This window comes from Myotis brandtii, unplaced genomic scaffold, assembly GCF_000412655.1.
Source record: "Myotis brandtii unplaced genomic scaffold, ASM41265v1 scaffold1186, whole genome shotgun sequence".
In the NCBI taxonomy this organism is placed as follows: Eukaryota; Metazoa; Chordata; class Mammalia; order Chiroptera; family Vespertilionidae; genus Myotis; species Myotis brandtii.
In genome coordinates, this window is record NW_005354120.1 from 397,892 (window position 1) to 417,541 (window position 19,650).

The 19,650-nt window shown below is 38.4% G+C and overlaps 1 protein-coding gene across 1 annotated transcript in view; it reads right to left on the bottom strand.

Moving 5' to 3' along the window:
* The window catches only part of LAMB4 (laminin, beta 4), a 98,448-nt gene that overhangs the window by 11,949 nt on the left and 66,849 nt on the right, over window positions 1-19,650 (bottom strand). The window contains exons 24-30 of the mRNA XM_005858468.2: window positions 18,320-18,416; window positions 14,436-14,811; window positions 11,920-12,080; window positions 9,239-9,444; window positions 8,481-8,642; window positions 5,243-5,387; window positions 1,519-1,726 (exon numbers count right to left, since the gene is read on the bottom strand). Coding sequence (XP_005858530.1) covers window positions 1,519-1,726; window positions 5,243-5,387; window positions 8,481-8,642; window positions 9,239-9,444; window positions 11,920-12,080; window positions 14,436-14,811; window positions 18,320-18,416 — 1,355 coding nt within the window. The remainder of the gene's footprint in view (window positions 1-1,518; window positions 1,727-5,242; window positions 5,388-8,480; window positions 8,643-9,238; window positions 9,445-11,919; window positions 12,081-14,435; window positions 14,812-18,319; window positions 18,417-19,650) is intronic.

The following is a 19,650-nucleotide window of genomic DNA, read 5'->3' on the forward strand; positions in this document are numbered from 1 at the left end:
CATCAAATATAAGCTCGTATTTCTTCTTAATTTGTCATAAACAGAGAGGTTTGGGGCTATAACTGCCAAGTTTTGAACAAAAAACTATTCAACAAAAAACTATCGAACAAAAAACTATTCTCTGCCAATTCCAGTTCTGTAATTTCTCAAACTTAAGCAACAGTTTCTAAATCTTTGTTGGAGTGGGGGTGAGAGAGTCAAGAGGCTCTGCAGAGAGCAAAGAGAGAACTAAAGGCCTGCATTTTCGGGCTGTTTATTCTGGTTTATTTAAGCTTCACTGACATTCCAGCCGCCCAGGGGCCAGTCAGAGGTTAGAATCACAAGCATTCCAAGTGATAGGCGATGTTATGGAAATGAGCTCACCTCAAGTGAACATTCACCAGCTACTTAGATCTATGGGCTCACAAACACCTTTGGAAGAATGTACCAAGTGAGTGAAGTATCAGACAAATGTTGCAGAGGCGTAATTAGAAATGATTGTGCCCGGAGCAAAAACAGCTCAATTGCAAAACATCCCCTTCCCCATCCAACCCATCCTCTCCTTTAAAAAAAGAAAAAGACTTTTCTTTTAAGAGCAGTTGTAGGTTTGCAGCAAAATTGAGAGGAAGGTACAGAGATTTCCCGAAACCCCCGGCTATCAACCTGCCTCACCAGAGGGCACATTTGTTACAACTGATGAACCTACGCTGACACATCATAATCACCCAGAGTTCATAGTTTACATTAGGGTTCACTCCTGGTGTACATTCTATGTATTTGGACAAATGGATAAGGACATGTATCCATCACTATAGTGCCATACAGAGTGTTTTCACTGTCCTAACATTCCCCCGTGCTCTGCCTATTCATCCCTCCCCTCAACCCCTGGCAACAACTGATCTTTTTTACTGTCCCTATAGCTTTGCCTTTTCCAGAATGTCCCATAGTTGGAATCATACAGGATGAAGCCTTCCTGTCTATACTTTCCCCCCTATTGTTACAGTGGGAGTTAAGAAGCCTTCCTTTCTCATAACACCCCCCCCCCACACACACACACACCATACCTTTTTATTGTAGCCTTTTTTTCTTTAGATTTCAATGTACTGCTCATTATAGTAAAATTAGAAAGTACAACATGAAAAGGAAGGAGGAGGAGGAGGAAGAGGAAAAGAGAGAAAAGGAGAAGGAAGAAGAAGAAAAAATCAGGAAGGGAAAAACTTACCAGTGATCCTACCACCTTTTAAAATACTGGCATATTTTAGCATTTTTGCTCTAACAGGCCTTTTTTAATCCTCACCTGAGAAAATGTAATTGATTTGAGAGAGAGAGGATGGGAGGGAGGGAGGGAGGGAGGGAGGGAGAGAGAGAGAGAGAGAGAGAGAAAGAAACATTGATTGGTTGCCTCCTGTATGCACCCCGACCAGGGATTGAACCCCTGACTGGAAAATGAACCCGCAACCTTTTTGTTGTACAGGACGATGCTCCAACCAACTGAGCCACCCGGCCAGGGCAAGATGAGAATATTAAAACTGTACTTACTCAGCTGCTTTTGCCTTCACCAAAATCTTTTGAGCTCTATCTGCTGCTTTATTTAGCTTGTCCTCATTTGTCCTGTAGTCCTCACAGAGTTGCATAAGTTTCTGTATGTTGTCACGTGCATGGGTTATATTTTGTGATGTTATTGGCAGGTGGATGTCAAGTACATGATTTGCAACCTTTTCTATGTCCTCTGGAGGCACATTTTCCTCTTAAATAAAAAGGTGGATTTTAGGTCATTATGTCTCTTTATCAAACACTATCTTTTAAGGATAGCCACAATGAACTCAAAGTCCAATGCCCTTGCATTTGATTGGTTGTCCCCAGAACTCAGGGATTAGATTGTCTATGTCCCATAGATTCTTCTTCATGCTTAATTTTCCCTTTGCCCTGAAAGAAACACTGCTACTGTAGGGCTGTATACATGCTACACTAATGCTTGTTGGAAAAGTAAAAAACTACCAATTTGGGATATTGCCTATGTTCTACAAAATGTCCTCACAAAAAATAGATTACTATGAGCACAGAAACAAAAGCAGTTAAAGTGCTTAGATACCTGTCATCACGATTCAAACACAATGAATGAGAATGGAGAAGCCTTGCGTTTGGACCCAATAAAACTTGATTCTAATCCTTGATGACGTTAAAAAGGCTCAGAATTTTTGCTCATTTGTATAATTGGGTAATTATAACTGATGCTACTCCTTAAAGGCCTATCTTGAGAAGGGACTGTGACAATATAGAAAGTACCATGTGAATAACATATAATAAGAAAACATTTAAGTACACCTATGCTCTGCTCTTCAGGAAAATAAAATCGCCCTCTTTGAGAACTGAAGTGGAAGGTGGACTGTTAGTGTGTGGAGTGATAACTCTTTGTCACTGTCCGGCTCCTTCGTGAGGCACAACAGGGATAGTTAGAGATGAATTAGAAACAGATCTGATCCTCAAGGGCAGTGGTTCTCAACCTTCCTAATGCCGCGACCCTTTAATACAGTTCCTCATGTTGTGGTGACCCCCACCCATAAAATTATTTTCGTTGCCACTTCATAACTGTAATTTTGCTACTGTTCTGAATAGTAATGTAAATATCTGATATGCAGGATGTATTTAGGCGACCCCTGTCAAAGAGTCGTTCGACCCCCAAAGGGGTCGCGACCCACAGGTTGAGAACCGCTGCTCAAGGGGTTTCGCATCAGGTGGGGAAACAGAATCATCCTATATAAATAGTGATCATACAAGAACAGAAGAGATGAATATAAGACAAAATGATGTGGGATCCAGGGGAGGAGAAAATACTTCAGGAAGAATTTCAAAAAGACAATTAAACCCGGCTTTGGAGGACAGCAGAGATGAGGGTTGTGAAGACGCAGGGTGAGGGGAGGCGTAGAAGGCATTCCAAGTTGAGGGAACCACAGAATAAATGAAGCAGGTTCACAGCTCCTTCTTGGGGGAGGGGGGGCGGGGGAGAGTGGGGTGTCTAAAATTGGAGGAATGGAAGTCAGAGATGGGGAGCAGACCGCAGAAGTCCCTGAAGTAACTTGGACTTCATTCGGGAAGCAGTGGGAGCCATAGGGGATTTTTCGTATTTGAATGGAGTGACATGAGTATATATCCTTTTTGCAATCACTTTTGCTTTAGCTATTTTGTTTAATATAAAAGAAATATTTTACTCCCTGTAATGTTTCTGGAAAAAAAAATGTGATAAGCATGTTTATGAATAAACTAAAACCACATTTTAAATGGAATCAGGGAGTTGGCTCTTTAAAAATGGTAATTCTCATCGTAAAAATGTTATAATAAAGAGTGATTTTAATTTAACCACAATTTCAGTCATCAAACATTTATTGATATTTATTATGAGATCATAAGCTCAAATTTTTAGATGGGACTTTTAGGAGAAATGACACATAACTTAGTTCAGAAGGAATTCAGACCACAAGGAAAATAAAATGGTCAAAGAAGAACTGAATAGTGGGCCACCATACAGTCTAATGATTTTATTTGGGCTTTCTAGCAAGGAAAAGAGAAGTAACAGGTGGGTGAAAGGCACCGCTTCCTGTGACTCAGAAAAGAGAATTTTCTTTTATAGAATAGGACTTTTCTCTTTGTCTAGTCTAATATTTGTTGTAACAATCTGGAAACAGTTTTTTCAATTTTTCAGGTTAGTTAAAGTATTTTTTTCAGCAGCAATAAGAAATAGGACTAATATAGGAATAAGCTCTATGACCCAGTGAACTAAGTGAAAAGCAAGAACCTACTTTCTGAACCAATGCTGGGGCTTGGGACCCTATGCCGCCATTTTCACATAATTGGTCTGGCGGTTTCAATTTGTGCCAAATAAACTGGTGTCTGTAGAGAGAGCTAACGTGTTCCTCAATCTCAGTTGAGTTCCTAACTCATTGAAAATTTGCTTTTGAACAAACAAAATGTCCAGTAGACTAATTCCACCCCCATTCATTTTTACTGATTATTTTGATCATTTTTATTAATTCTTTTTACTGCCTAATTTTTTCTTATCTTGAAAATCAGGATTAGAAGCTGCTAATATAATTTCTAGAAACATGAGGTTGGAAAATATACTTGGTTGGCCATAGGGGTTTTTATAAATATTAAACAGATTAATAAAGTGATTGCCCAGATTGTAACAGATATCCCAATTGTCAATTAATTCATGTGTAGCGTGTTAAATTATTGGATTTGGAAGGGAACTATGAAACACAAAGCCTCTTGAAATTAATTCCACAGTGTTGTGCCCAAACTGCATCATTTGAGAATGAGGTTCCATGTCAATTTCCAGCTGTATTTTTTTAAAAATAATGTTTTTGGACTGCTTTACTAACCCATTTAAAATTTTTTCTTTCCTTATTATTTTTTAATATATATTTTGTATTGTTGATAGTATTACAGATGTCTCCCATTTCCCCCATTTTCCTCCTTCCTCCCAGCCCCTCCCCAACTCCCTCCCTCCCCAGGTCTTCACTGTCCTATTGCCCATGGCTATGCATATAAGTATTTAACTTCTTTTTTAAAATTAATTTCAGAGAGGAAGGGAGCGGGAGAAAGAGGTAGAAACATCAATGATGAGAGAGAATCATTGATAAACTGCCTCTTGCACACCCGCCACTGGGGATGGAGTTCACAAACCAGGCATCCAGCTGTATTTTAAAATTTTTATCTTTAACCAATAATAACTATAATAATAATTCATAACAATAATGAATTAAATAGTTCCTTTGGGCCAATCATAGAGAGCCAATAAGAGACTTGGGAAATAGACAATAATAGTTAATAACCAATATTTTAGATGCTACCTATGATATTTGATACTAACCAAAATTTATCATACCTTGATCTTATGTATACTGTTAGCAGAGAAGATGATAAAATCCTAACATCAGGGAATCTGATATAAACTTTATGTTGGACTTTCCTTTTTAAAAGAAAGTAAAATAACTTTAAACAGTAAGTTTATTTTTGGAAATTTTATTTTTTTAATAAATTCTAGTATTTAGTTCTAATTAATCTCATAAAGAGAGTCAATTCTTTTGGTACTGAGTTAATATTTTGGGATTATTTTCATTAAGAAATTTTAAATCAAAGGGTGTATTATGTTCCTGATTTAGGCATGTCATTCCCAATTAATGTCATTTGAAATTGGTTGTGATGTTTGAGTATACATTAAAAAAAGAAACAAAAACTAGTCCTAATATTTTTTAAAAATTACCTAACAGAAACTTTTTCAGTTTTTTGATTAAAAGATTCATGTTTTCTTCTTCAGATTCACTTTGGTTTTTCATATTCCACAGTTTCTCACTTAACTGTAAGGAATTGTTTTTGGAGACTTCTGCCAGTTTACTTATATTTTTTATCTGGAATAAGAAAAACACACAATGATTAGGTACATTCTGTGATGTTTAATTGCTTAGCTGGACCAAATAAAACTGTCACCAAAAATGAAAAAGAAGTGTAGATAATTAAACAATTTTAAAACATTTGAAAAGACTCTTAAAAAGATATTGTTTTCATTACGTGTTTTCTTAATAATGTAAATTTATCTCCTACAACATTATTAGTATCCAAAACCATCATTTGAAAACAATATTGACCTAATACTAATGACTTTTCCTGACACAAGTTTTACTTTAATGAGACATTAGCATTCCATAATATCAACAAATTTCATACAAATTACTTAGGACTACTTACTTAAAGGGGCCATTATGTCTTATAAATTGAGAGAGTGTTTTCTTTTATGTAAGTTAAAATAGTTATTCTTCTAAACCTTCCTCAAATTCAAATAATGCACTTTTCTTTGAAAGCTTAAAAGAAAGCATCCCCTGTATTAAGAAATGAGTTTGAACTCAATGCAGGCCGCAAAGATAAATCCCAAACACTTTGTACATTTGAGAGAAGAACGATAGGACTAAAAGGCTTGCAGCCTAGAAATGTAAATCCTTAAATGTGTGATTTGAGAAAGGTCATGGGCTTTTTCTTGGGACTCCAGCAAATTTGAGGAAAAGTAAAAACATGAAGCCAAAGGACAATATCACCCACCAGCTGAGCTGTGTTGAATAGGTTGTGACAGAAGTAGGGCTAATTAGGACTAAACAGATTGGGGGGGGGGGCCTCCCATTATTTCCCCACAATGAAGCCAGCTTAATTGAGCCATACATATTTTGTGAAAAAGGATTCAATTATATCCTTGGCAAATGATGGAACAAAAAATATTTACCTGATTAAAAATACGTATCTTAGTTTTTTGAGTTGTTCCTTGATTCTCTAGAATTTTTTAAACTTTAAAGTAGATAGCAATTGCTAAGAGAGTAGATCTCAAAAAGTTCTCACAAGGAAAAAATGTAACTGCGTGGTGATGCTAACTAAATTTATTGTGCGAATCATTTAGTAATATCAAGTCATTATGTTGTACATCTAAAGCGAGTACAATATTACATCAATTATATCTCAACATAAAAAAGTGGGTAGCAGCAAGTAAGAATGTATAACAGTAAAGGAAGAATTACAGAAATAAATACTCCGGATAGAAAAGTGCCAAATTATACAGACGAAATCTCGGTGGAGATTAGTCGATGCCATATTCAGAAAGAAAGAGATTGCTAAATTACTTCACTCTGAAAACATCTCTCTGCAATCCATCCTCTGTCACAATTGACTCCTGAGAATTCTCTCACAATCTCTCTGGCACGCTTCCCCTTCTAAGCAAGGGGAAAATAGCTCACCATTTTATCAGCGTGACAACCCCCACCCCGTTCCAGTTCTCTAAAATGCTGATTAAGCCAGATCCTGCTAACACCTACCTCAGGGGCTGTCTTTTAAAAGTATAGTTTAATGGGGCTTGTTTAAATTGTGTGCAGTTTCTGTTTTGTTTTTTTTTTAAGAAGGGTCAATATAATAATCAAAAATTCTATTAAACAATTAAGGATTGTTTTAAACACCAGGATGCAAGATCAGGATTTGCATTTGTGATGTTCACTGCTGTATTTCCAACATCTAGATAAATGTCTGGCACAGAGTAGGTCCTCATGAATATTTATTAGAGTAATGAAGAATAACGTAAGTGAAAAACTATGTAGCAATACAGAATTATGACTATGCAAATAAAATGTTTCAACATTTCGTATGTGAAAGGGATTTTCTCCAGCGTGGCTACTCAGAGGCTCGCTCCATTCTTGGATTCTGGGGCGTGTGGAGCAAAGACACAGGACCAGCTGGGCCTCAGGATCATGGAGGTGAGGCTCCTGGAGGAAACTGTTGCTCATGTGCGTGTGTGTGTGTGTGTGTGTACACACATATACTGGTGTGTAGGTGCTCACACATGTATCATCGGTGGTTCTCAACCCTTTCCCAAGCTTGACCCTGTATCTTATTCTCCATTTGAGATATCTCCGTGTACATTTTCTTTTTGTTTAGGAGTTGGTTTCTGTTACTTGCAAACAAGAATGCTGACTGATATAATATTTAACTTACATTGGTTAAAAAACCTCAGTGCTTTAAGAACTTTTTTTTTCATCAAAGGCTCTATGTAGATTGTCAAAAAAGGAGCGAGCTAGGGGGCACTTCATCATCTTGTTCTCAAGATGAACACAATGCATTATTCACAGAATACCTGAAATTGTGTTCACCCTTTTAAAAAGAATATAATGTATCCACAAAATGTTAAATAAAACTAGGTAATTAAAAAGTATACTCATCAATGTGACCAGAAAAGTAAATGAAATCTTTTAAAATTATTAGAGAAGGAATTCAAGGCATAAGGGTATATTCCTGTTAAAATATTTCCTAACATTAACTTAAATTATAACATTAAACTGTCTATATTTGGTAGAATTTCATATATACCCTTGAATTGATAAAAAATTATTCTTTACTTTGGGAGATCTATAGTTTTCAAAGCTTCAAAGCTAGGAGTCTTCACATTTCTATGTAGTGTTTGCTATAAAAGAAATATATCTACACAAGTCTATGTCCTACAAACACATAGTAATAGAAATATTACAGAAATGGAAAATATGTCAATATTCACATCTACTTCTAAATCTACATTTATATAGACATCTATAGTTTTACCCTATATTTCCAGGCATAAGAATACCTAATATCTAGAACAGTGATGGCGAACCTATGACACGCATGTCAGAGGTGACACACGAACTCATTTTCTTGGTTGATTTTTCTTTGTTAAATGGCATTTAAATATATAAAATAAATATCAAAAATATAAATCTTTGTTTTACTATGGTTGCAAATATAAAAAATTTTCTATATGTGACACGGCACCAGAGTTAAGTTAGGGTTTTTCAAAATGCTAACACGCCGAGCTCAAAAGGTTCGCCATCACTGATCTAGAATCATTAGAAGCTAAATGGCAGTTTTTAAAATTCCAAATAGTGCCCTTTCTTTATTGCTACAGCTTTACAAATAAAGCAACTGAAGACATCATTTACCTGATTTTTCAGACCTGCAGCCTGGCTGCTCAAATTCTGAATCATGGACTCTGCTTCTTGAGCTTTCTGAAGGGCGTTCCTCGAGAGGGTCAGGGAGTCATGACAGCTTGGGCCAGCACATGACGAGAGCACACATGGCATGTCCCCTCGTTCTCCACACACCTGACGGAGAAATGACTTCTGTGAAAAAGCCACTCGCGGGCAGATTTTTTCTGAATGCCATCCAGGTTCATGGAGGCAAGGCACTGCTCTACTCGTACGTGTTTCTTCAATAGCTGTTCATGCTTAGTGTATAGAAGTGACCCATTACATGTTTCCTAGGGAACTGAATCAGTATCTAAATTATTTGTTATCAGCGTTGTGCCAATCCGTGCCATTTTTATACTTACAGTTTTTGGGGGAAATTGTCAAATGTCTAGCATTTCCCTGTTAATTTCCTTTAAATAAATAAAAATTACCTTTTACTTATAATGAGGCAGGAGGAGAAATCTGTACTCTTTGGGAAAGAGTAAATAATGTAAAATAATAAAATGAAGGCACAATTTTTACTCTTTGATTGTTCTTAAACTTTGACTTAAGAAATAAAAATACATATATTTATATTATTTATACATTGTTAACAGAGCATTTATATATGTAATATATATTTATACATTTACAGAAGAAATAAAAAATAAGTAAGATGTAAGACAGGAAAATATAATTGAAGAGACCAAGTAGAAGCCACAAACATTTTTACTCACTGTATGAATATTTACCTTTTCATTCAGTATTTGGATATCTGGTATCTTAATCTGTTTTAATTTTTCCAATGACAAGTTTTCTTTTGAGGTTAATGTATCTAAGACGGTAAGTAAGTCAATCCTGGTTTTCTCAGAGATATTTATGATGGAAGTAGTTTCACTAATTCTTTTTTCAGCAGATGATGATCTGTGATAATACTTCTTGATGTTCTCTGAGAAATCTACATCAACATAAATTGAAGTAAGATAAATGTTTTGAAAACAAATGAAATTATACATTGACTATTAAGATAATTATTTCACAATTTGGCCACTATCTTTGTCTTAATGACAGTACAAAAAGTCAACATTCTCTTCCTTGAATGTACACTTCTATGAGGAAGGATTAGATGTAGTATTTTATATATATACATATAGATAGATATGATAGATATAGAATATTAAGATTCAAATCTGCAGACATGGGTTTGAGTGTTGGTTCACCTTTTACGGTCTGGCTAGGTCCTTGATCAAATTGTTTAATCTCTTAGATTGAGTTTCCTTATCTGTAAATTGGTGATAATAATTTGTGAGGATTGAGTGAGATATGAAAATACTTTGTAAAGTGTTCCACAAATGTATTAATTATGCATTAACTATGAACCCTAATGAGATAATCCAACTAAATTCACCTAATTATATAGAGTGGGAGTGGACAAACTTGTTCTGCGAAGAGTCAGGGGATAAGTGTTTTATTTAGTAGGTTTCCCGGCCATAGTGCTTCTGTCACAATGACTCAACTCTGCCATTGTTGTGTGAAAGCAGCAGCAGACAATAGTAAATAAATAGGGGAGGTTGTCTTCTAATGAAACTTTATTCACAAAGACAGGCTGTGGGTAGGGTTTGCTGGCAGGCTGTCTTTTGCTCACCTCTGATGTTGAGGCTGATGACAATAGCTAGCATTTGTAGAGTGCTTTCTATAGGCCTGCATTTCCTATCAATGCTCTTCCTTAACCTTCTCAAAGCACTGTGAGACGTTTATTACTGTGACCACCCTCACCTTCTAAGTGAGGAAATGAGGCTCTGATGAAGTAATCTATTTGCCTGAGGTCTCACTGCTAGTCAGAGGCGAAGCCAGGATTTGAAGGCAGGTGGTTTGACTATGGAGCCAATGTCCTTAAGCACTTCTCTATATTTCCCATATTGTTATTAAAATGCAAATTCATAAAAATAATATGGTATTTTTTAATGTAAATGGTGGTAAATTAGGGCTATAAACTATAACTCCATATTTTAGGAAACAGAGGCCCACGGTCCTACTCTTTGCACCCTACATAACCAGAATCCAGGCACCAACCATACCTTATCTTTTAAACCTTCCTTGTTGTTACACTAACATATTCTTAACATACGTGATTTTCGTTTAACATAAAACAAAACCATGTTCCTATTATTTGGGATGATTTTCTTCCTTTTTCTGGCAAATTTATCTTCAGTCTGTGAAGCCCAATTCAATTGTCACCTACTCCCTGAAGCCTTTTCCAATAAAGTCAGAAGGAATTTCATTTTCACTGCTCTGTCCTGGAAGCAATTGAAGATGCCCTAATTTAGTCTTTTTGTTTGCAATTGTTTATATGCCTGTCTTCCCACTAGATTGGAATAACTTAAGGACAAGGACTTTGAGTGTTCATCTCCCCAGCACAGTGTCAGGCACTGAGAAAAACCTCAGGAACTGCTATTGGACTGCAAGTTTGAGAGGCTTCGCCTGAGGGCAGTTTTCCATTCTTCTTCCTGGCTTGTTTCAGTGGGCCCCTTCTTCCAGGTTAGGAATCAGAACAAATTCCTTATTCTTGACATAGGATTTATTGAGTATCATCGATGGATAGTTCACTAAATTAAGTCTTCCTTTAGGGTCATAATTGTCATGTATTTTTTCTCTTTAAAGTCAAGATCAGATGAAAAACAGGAGCATACACACAGAGCAGAGAAAAGCAGACAGTGTTACGGCCTTTGAGGTGAGTTTCATGCATATTTTCGCTTCACCTCCCAATTAGATGGGTTAGGTGTGAACAAGTTCCGTGCCGCCTCCCCTGGTAGTATCAAGTTGTCCATTTCCAAGTATAACAGAGATCTCATCAGCGATCAGGAGAAGAGCTAATCTAAGGTTTGCTTCAGAGTTCCATTTCTCCTCCAAGTTGATCTTGGCTTCGACACAGCCCCCATTCATTTTTTGAGAACTATGCAATGTGAATTGTGGGCTTCTAGTATGTTACGTGACTCCACACCCCTGCAAAGTCCTTATGAGAAAGTCCTTTTTGCTTCATATTCCTTTGCATTTTTGGTTGCTGGACATGGAGTGGCTTATACTCAGGATGACATCCTGTAGAAACATATCTTTCTTATTTCCTTATGCATGTTAGCATTTCTAAGTTGCTGATTTCACAAGACCACTTGCATGGTTTGGCTCTAGAAGGTTTCTTTGGTATTTGTTTAGTATCAAACATTCGTTATTTTGAGCAAATACTATCTAGGCTCTGCAATGTTTAAAAAGTCGAAATATTCATATACAAATAATGTCTTCAATGGGTGTGTTTTCATGTTCTGAAGTGCTGGGGTGCAATGGCAGTAAGCACAGGGTGACTCACTAATGGAATGTACTATGGATTTTATAAACATTTGTCTAGAAACAGACAGTTGAAGTGCATTTTCTCTCTTACCCATGATGCTTGCATTACGGGCACTGGAGTACAAATCAATTTCTTCCTGAAGATTTTCAAGTATGAGGTCTGATTCATTCCTCATTTTCAATATTGTTTCCTCCAGATCTTGAAATTCATGTACTGTTTTCCATTGCTCACCTAGCTGCATGATTTGTTTCCTACAGGGGAAAATGAGAGTAAACACAGTGAAGCTTGTATTACATTTGATAGATTGCCCTCATTATTAGGGCAATTACCTCAAAATTAGAATGTATTTCCCCACCCCCTATTTTTCATTTGGCAGTTTCTAATTCAGTTTATGACTTATCTCTTCCTTGTTAACTGGAATATTTCATTACTCACTTAAAAAATGATCAGCACCCAAGGTCTAGTAGAATAAAAAGGTTTTTGAATCTTTTAATATCAACTGTTTATACTCTCTCTGTCTCCCTTTGCTTTGGGTTTTCAAAAACATGTATTCAGACATGGCTCATTTAAATCAGTCTAAGAGAGCCAATCTACATTCAGCTCTTAACACATAACCCCTGCCCAGCCTAGGGGAAAGATCGGTTCTTCATTTAGAATAAATCTGCTTCCAGCAAGGTTCCTTTTAGTGCTACTTCTGTACATGGTCTTAACTTTTAATGATCACAGGTGACAAGGAGGTTCCTTGTTGGTGAGTGTACCTTGTGTGTTTTCATTTGCCATCACCTTCTTCTCTGATGCTGCGAACTAAGATGAACCCACACCAAGACACATCATAATTAAAACGCAAAAGGTTAAAGACAAAGCAGCAAGAGAAAAGCAGTTCGTTACCTGCAAGAGAGCTCCCATACGACTGTGAGCTGATTTTTCAACAGACATTTTGTAGGCCTAAAGGGACTGGCATGAAATACTCGAAGTAATGCAAAGTAAGGACCTCCAACCAAGATTACTTTACCCAGCAAAGCTATAATTTAGAATTGAAGGACATAAAAAGAGCTTCCAAGACAAAAAGAAAGCTAAAGGAATTAATCACCACCAAACAGTATTATCTATGATAATAAAAGCGTAATATGCTAATCAGACCGGACGTCCTTCCTGATGTCCTTCTGAGATGAAGCCAGGGCTGCAGCCGTGGCTGCAAGGGAGGGATCCAGGCATCTGCCTGTGGCTATGAGGGAGGGATCAAGGCAGCCATGGCTGCAAAGGCCTACTCTTGCACGAATTTCATGCATTGGGCCTCTAGTCCTATAGAATAAAAGGGTAATATGCAAATTGTCCCCTCGACCAGGAGTTCAACCAGGGGCAGGGCTGGCCTGCCAACTACCCAGGGCCCCTCCCCCTGGCCGGCCTGGCCCGATTGGCCCCGATCAGGGCGGGCTGGCTGGACCCCACCCATGCATGAATTCGTGCACCAGGTCTCTGGTAAAAAATAATAAAGGGTCTTCTTTAAGAAGAAGAAAAAGAAAAGATAAAAAATATGAATAATAAAATGACAATAACTACTTTAAGTGTAAATGGATTAAATGTTCCAATCAAAAGATATACCATGGCTGAATGGATAACAAAACAAGACCCTTACATATGTTGTCTACAAGAGACTCACTTCAGATTGAAATATACACACAGACTGAAAAAAAAGGGATGGAAAAGGATATTGAATGAAAATGAAAATGAAAAAAAGTTGGGGTAGCAATATTTATACCAGACAAAATAGACTTTAAAACAAAGGCTATAACAAGAGACAGCCAATGACCCAGCAATTCCACTTCTGGGTATTTATCTGAAGAAATCCAAAACACTAAATTGAAAAGACATATGCATTCATATGTTTATTGCAGCATTATTTACAATAGCCAATACATGGAAGCAACCTCAGTATCCATTAGATGAATGGGTAAAGAAGTGGTACATATATACAATGAAATATGTCTCAGCCATAAAAAAATGAAATTTTGCCATCTGCAACAACATGGATGAACCTAAAGGGTGTTGTGCTGAGTGAAATACATGATACGGAGAAAGAAAAATATCATTTGATTTCACTTATATGTGGAATCTGAAAAACAAAATAAATAAACATGCAGATCGGAAACAGACTTACTAGTATACAGAGGACATTTTGATGGTTGCCACATAGAATAGGGTTGGGGTATGTGTAAAAAAGGTGAAGAGATTAAGAAGTACAAATTGGTAGTTACAGAATCATGGGGATGTAAAGTACAGTATAGATAAGATAGTCAATAATATTGTAATTACTATGTATGGTGTCAAATGGGTACTAGATCACTTAATAAGTTATATGAGTGTCTAATCACTGTGTTATACACCTGAAACTAAATTAATATTATATGTCAACTGTAATTTAAAAATAAAAATTATTTTTAAAAAAGAGACAGACAAACATAATCACCAGTAAATTAACTGGATTTACTATCCTATTTCTCTAGTGTCAACACACATTTAAGTACATTTTTAAACTGAAGGCTTTTAAAGTAGAAGTTAAGATAAATCAGGAACTTCACTATCTATTGCTTGAGCACAAATCTTACCGAACAGAGTCATGATAATCCTTGACTTTTAAGAACTCCCCAGATGAGAAAACAGGATGTTTTAAAATCCTTTCTATTTCAGACATGTTCTCTCCAAGGCCTTTGAAGTCAGCCTCACAGACAGGCAGGGTCTCTCTTTTATCTTGCATGTTAGCAGCCAGCCTAATTAACCCTTGCACTGCGCTGGAGAGGAAAGAAATGGCGTGGTCCCATTGATCAAAGCATGAGTGACACCGAAGACAAGCAGGGAATTCCTGGCCGTGACCCCGTGCACAGTGATCACACCGCTGGCCGCTGACACCTTCCCGGCAATGACACATGCCAGTGTCCCGGTCACAGATGGGCTTCTGGGTACCTTCCCTGTTGCAGTCACATGCTAAAGAGAGAGAGAAGGAGCAGAGATGTCATCACCTGGTCTTTTGCTTATAACTAGCTCAAGAATAAAGACCTTGAGAATCTCCCCAACTCCCGTTTCTAAGGTGAACATTTAAAATTTCAGAGATCTGTGCAATGGTCATTAAAACACAGCAGTCTCCTTTTCATTCCACCAATGAATCAGTTTATGGTTTTTATATAGAAACTAGAGGCCTGGTGCATGAAATCTGTGCATGGGTTTGGTCCCTAGGCCTGGCCTGTGATCAGGGCCATCTTCCCTGCCTTCCGGCAGCTGGCCCCCCACCCCCACCCTTGGTTCCCCATTCGCCATCAGGCGATTGGAGCCTGCCAGCTGGGGAAAGGGACCGAAAGGTGGTCAGTGCACCTCATAGTGACTGGTCCAGTGGTCATTCTGGTCCTTCCACCGTTAGGGTCAATTTGCATATTACCCTTTTATTATATAGGATAGAGGCCTGGTGGGGGTCCTCACTGGGGGGCAGGGCCAGCTGGGACGAGGGGCTGCAGGTGGTTTGCAGGCTGGCCACGCCCCCAATCTGGGTGGGGGTCCCCACTGGGGGGTGGGGCCAGCCTGGGCAAGGGGCTGGTAGTTCTGGTCTCTGGTCGTTCCACTGTTTTGGTCGCTGGGCTTTTATTATATAGGAAAATTAGGTGGTTTTTATTTATTTTTATTTTTTTACTGTGAGTGTGAGTGTGTGTGAATTCTATACCTATTTCAATGAGGAACATGGATCTAATGGTTGACAGCGTACTAGTGACTACTGCTAGTGTCCACAAGGGTGACTCAGGCATGTCAAAGACTCTAAGAATTCCCATAACCACACCTTTTCTCAGTATAATCCAGTCTGGGTGTGCTGACTTATGCTGTCTTCCATTTCATAAGGAGAACTTCCCATTCTCAAAAAAAGGGTGGAGGATCACTCCTTAGTATTTACTCAAAGGGGCTGAAAACTTTTGTCCACACAGAAATCTGCACACAAATGCTTATAGCAACTTTATTCATAATTGCCAAAACTTGAAGGTAACCAGGATGTCCTTCAGTAGGTGAATGGATAAATAAACTGTGTAAAATTACACAATAAAAATATTATCCAGTGTTAAACACTAACGAGCTTCAAGTCATGAAAAGATGTGGAAGAAACTTAAATGCTAAGTGAAATAAGCCAATTTGAAAAGACTAATTACTGTATGGTTGCAACTATAGGACAATCTAGAAAAGGCAAAACGATTGCGACAATACATAGATTTATAGTTGCTAGGGATGGGGGTAGGCAGAATAGGCAGAGCATGGGGGGAATTTTAGGATAATGAAAATACTCTGCAAGACACTATAGTGATGGATACATTTGTCTAAATGCACAGAATGGACAATGCCAAGAGTGGACATAATGTAAATTATGGACTGTGGTGATTATAATGCTTCAATGTAGGTTCATCAATTATAACAACCACTCTCTTGGGGATGTTGACCATGGGGTAGGCTGTGCATCTGTGGGGGCAGAAAGTATATGGGAAATCTCTGTACCTTCCTTTCAATTTTGCTGTGAACCTAAAATTGCTCTAAAAATGTTTTGTTTTTTTTAAAAAAGGGAGAAAATTAGACTGGCCAACATGGCTCAGTGGTTGAATGTCAACCTATGAACCAGGAGCTCATGGCTTGATTCCCCATCAGGGCACATGTCTAGACACATGCCCGGATTGTGGGTTCAATCCCCAGTGTGGGGCATGCAGGAGGCAGCCTATCAATGATTCTCTGTCATTATTGATATATATATATATATATATATATAGTCTCCCTTCCTCTCTGAAATAAAAAAAAATATTTTTAAAAAAGGGAAAAAAATAAATTTAATTTGTCTTAATAAAAAAAAAACACACCCTATGCTACATGCACTTTGGTTAACTAGATTTTTTTTTATTAAGCCTAAGGATGGAGGATGAGAGAGCTACTGAAGTTACTTCAATTTCCAAAAGGCCAGGGAATCACTAGCCTATGTAATCAGACTAACTGCAAGGAACAAGCGATTTAAAAATGCATTTGCCAGCTTGAATAAAGGAATGCCAATTACAGATAAAAACTGATGAACGTATTAGGCCCCTCAACTAGACATCTGTCTGGCAGGTTTGCTTTGGTCCAGAGGCCAGGGGGTGGCACGAAGTCACCTCCCCAGCTGGAAGCCAAGGTTCCCCCTCGCTAACCGTTCTTCTCCAGGAGCTTTAGTGGGGTCTGTGACTTTAGTTGACCGCTTGCAAAGTTTCCTCTATAAGAGATGAAAGCATTTTTATAAAATGAGATTATTGAAATATTAAAGGGACACAAGGAAAGGCACTCTGGAAGACAGATTTTCCAAGAACCAAAATTTCTCCCTGGTTTTTAAAGTAGTAATTCCACTTAAACTGCGTGGGACTGGAGAAAACCATTCAGAATATATATCTGAGTGGGACAAGAAAATGCAGGCTTTTTTTTGGTCACAAAAGCACATTTATGAAAGAATGGAAAGGAGGAAAGAGTTACAATATAAGTAGAGGTGACATGATGATAAGCCCATCACATCTGTTATTTCTTTGTATTGACTTATTCTTGGAAGCTGACTTTAGATAGAGATGCAAAAAATCCTTTCTCCTAGGACCTAATCCAGACATTAAATCTGTCCTGTCCAATATGGTAGCTACTAACCACATGGGGCTATTGAGAGATTTAAATAAATTCAATAAAATAAACCATTATTTTTCTCACTGGCCGCATTGCAAATGTGCAACAGCTACACGTGGCTAGTGGCTCCTACACTGGACGGCGCAGACGTAGACCACTTCCATCTCTGCAGGAAGTTCTATTGGACGCACATCTCTAAGTCCTGCGAGTGCTGAGGCATGGCAGGAGAGGCACTAGAACACAAGCTCCATGAGGTCAGGGCCTTGTCTTCCCTGTTCACTTCCTAGAGCTCTCAAGGCACTCTGTGTTGTAGAGTAAATGAGTGAGTGAGAGCCACGTTGAGGAAGCCTCTGCTGGCCTCCTCTGAGCCGTCTCCGTAGGCACTCTAGGTGTGTTGTATAGTAAATGAGTAAGTGACTATGTGGTAGACCCAGAGGCATGAGAGCCACATTGAGGAAGCCTCTGCTGGCCTCCTCTGAGCCGTCTCCCAGCCTGTAATTCACTCCAGAGTAGCTGCTTTTGTCAACATGCTTCCAACTAGCAGAAAATTGGCTACAAGTTATGATCTCACAGGCCTGTTCCATTTTAATGACTTTGAGGAATGTTAAGATAGGCTACAAGTTTGAATCTAGGCTAATATTTCATACAGCCTAAAGGTTTAGTACAGAAGAAGAAAATCTTCTTTTATAGGGCTACAAAAAATATTATTTTCAAAACTGGAATTAAACTTTTTGAGTTTTCTAGAAAATAAAGGAATTTGAATGTCAGTTGGTTCACAGCATGCTCGTGGTAGGACCGGGTTGACTGTACTCATGTTTTTAGAAATAGCAATACTTACGACTGCATCGCCCGAGTGGATCACTATAATAATTTTCCTGGCACTCACTGCAGCGTTTCCCAGTGTAGCCTAATTTACACAGACACTGGCCTGTAACCTGTGAGAACATTCATGGGTGAGGAATTGACAAGCTTTCTGATCTAAAAAAAAAAATGCATTTAATACAAAACAGTTTTCCCTCCAGTGATTTAGAACATACAGCTGTGCAAAGTCAGAGGAGGGATGGTTCCCACGGCCAGCCACCACCCCCGACAATACCAAGGATCAGGAGTCAATGTGTTTTGGCTGAGGGCGCTTGGATATACCGCCTGCTTCCAGCTGTTCAAGGACAGGTGGCCCCAAACTGGGAAACATACACAGATGTAAATGAAAACAAAGCACATAATGGGAAACGGGCCACATTCTTTTCCCCTACAGTTATGGGAGTTTCCCCAAAACACAGAGAGGCTAAAGGCCTGGACTAACATTCATCAATTCATTTGGCAAATAATGTTTCCATGATGGAATGTCCGATGGAGTTTCTCCCAATTGGGCCCGTGTTTTGCTCAAGGAACATTTTTTTTTTTTGCACTTGAAATTTGATCATTTAATAATAGTTCTTTAATTGTGTTTGGGGAAGAGGGTTGAATTTTTTTGTACCATGTCCACTGGATTCTTGAGCAGCTTTTTTGAAAACCGAGGAGGTTGCAAAATTAACAAGAGAAAAACATAGAAGCAAATCACCAGTAGAGTGGCCCTCGGTTATACTTGACCAAATCTGCTTCAACAACATCTCTACCGGTATCTTCCAGTGAATACGCAGCATGATTACAAGAGTGACAGCATCAACTACGTTGCTACCCATCTTTGGAGTAACCACTAGCTTCTGTTCAAATGTAGAGAGGTAAGGGGCTCCTGTTGCTCATGAAGGCTGTCATATTGCTGGTCGCCCTTGATGGTTGGGCAATGCTTTATGACACTGCTGTATAATCTGCTCCTTGTAGCGTGCCCCCATCATTCTGAGGCCTGTCTAATGGGTTGCACAAAACTGGCAGCCTCCCTCTTTCCTCTTACAGCCCTCTTCCCAGCTATAGATAGTCATTCGCAACATGTGTTTGCTGCTCTTCTTCAGGCTGAGCACCCCTAATTCCTTCAAGCCTTCGCCAGAGAGTAGCATGGTTCTATTCCACTGTCCTGGTTGTCTTCTTTTGGACACATATTAGTTTGCTAATATAATGTTTAAAATGTGGCACTCAGAAATGACAACTGTGCTCATGGAGCCGTTCGGCTCGTAGAGAGGACAGTGGGACAATGACTGCCCTGAACCTGGGTATGAACCCCCCCCCCCCCCC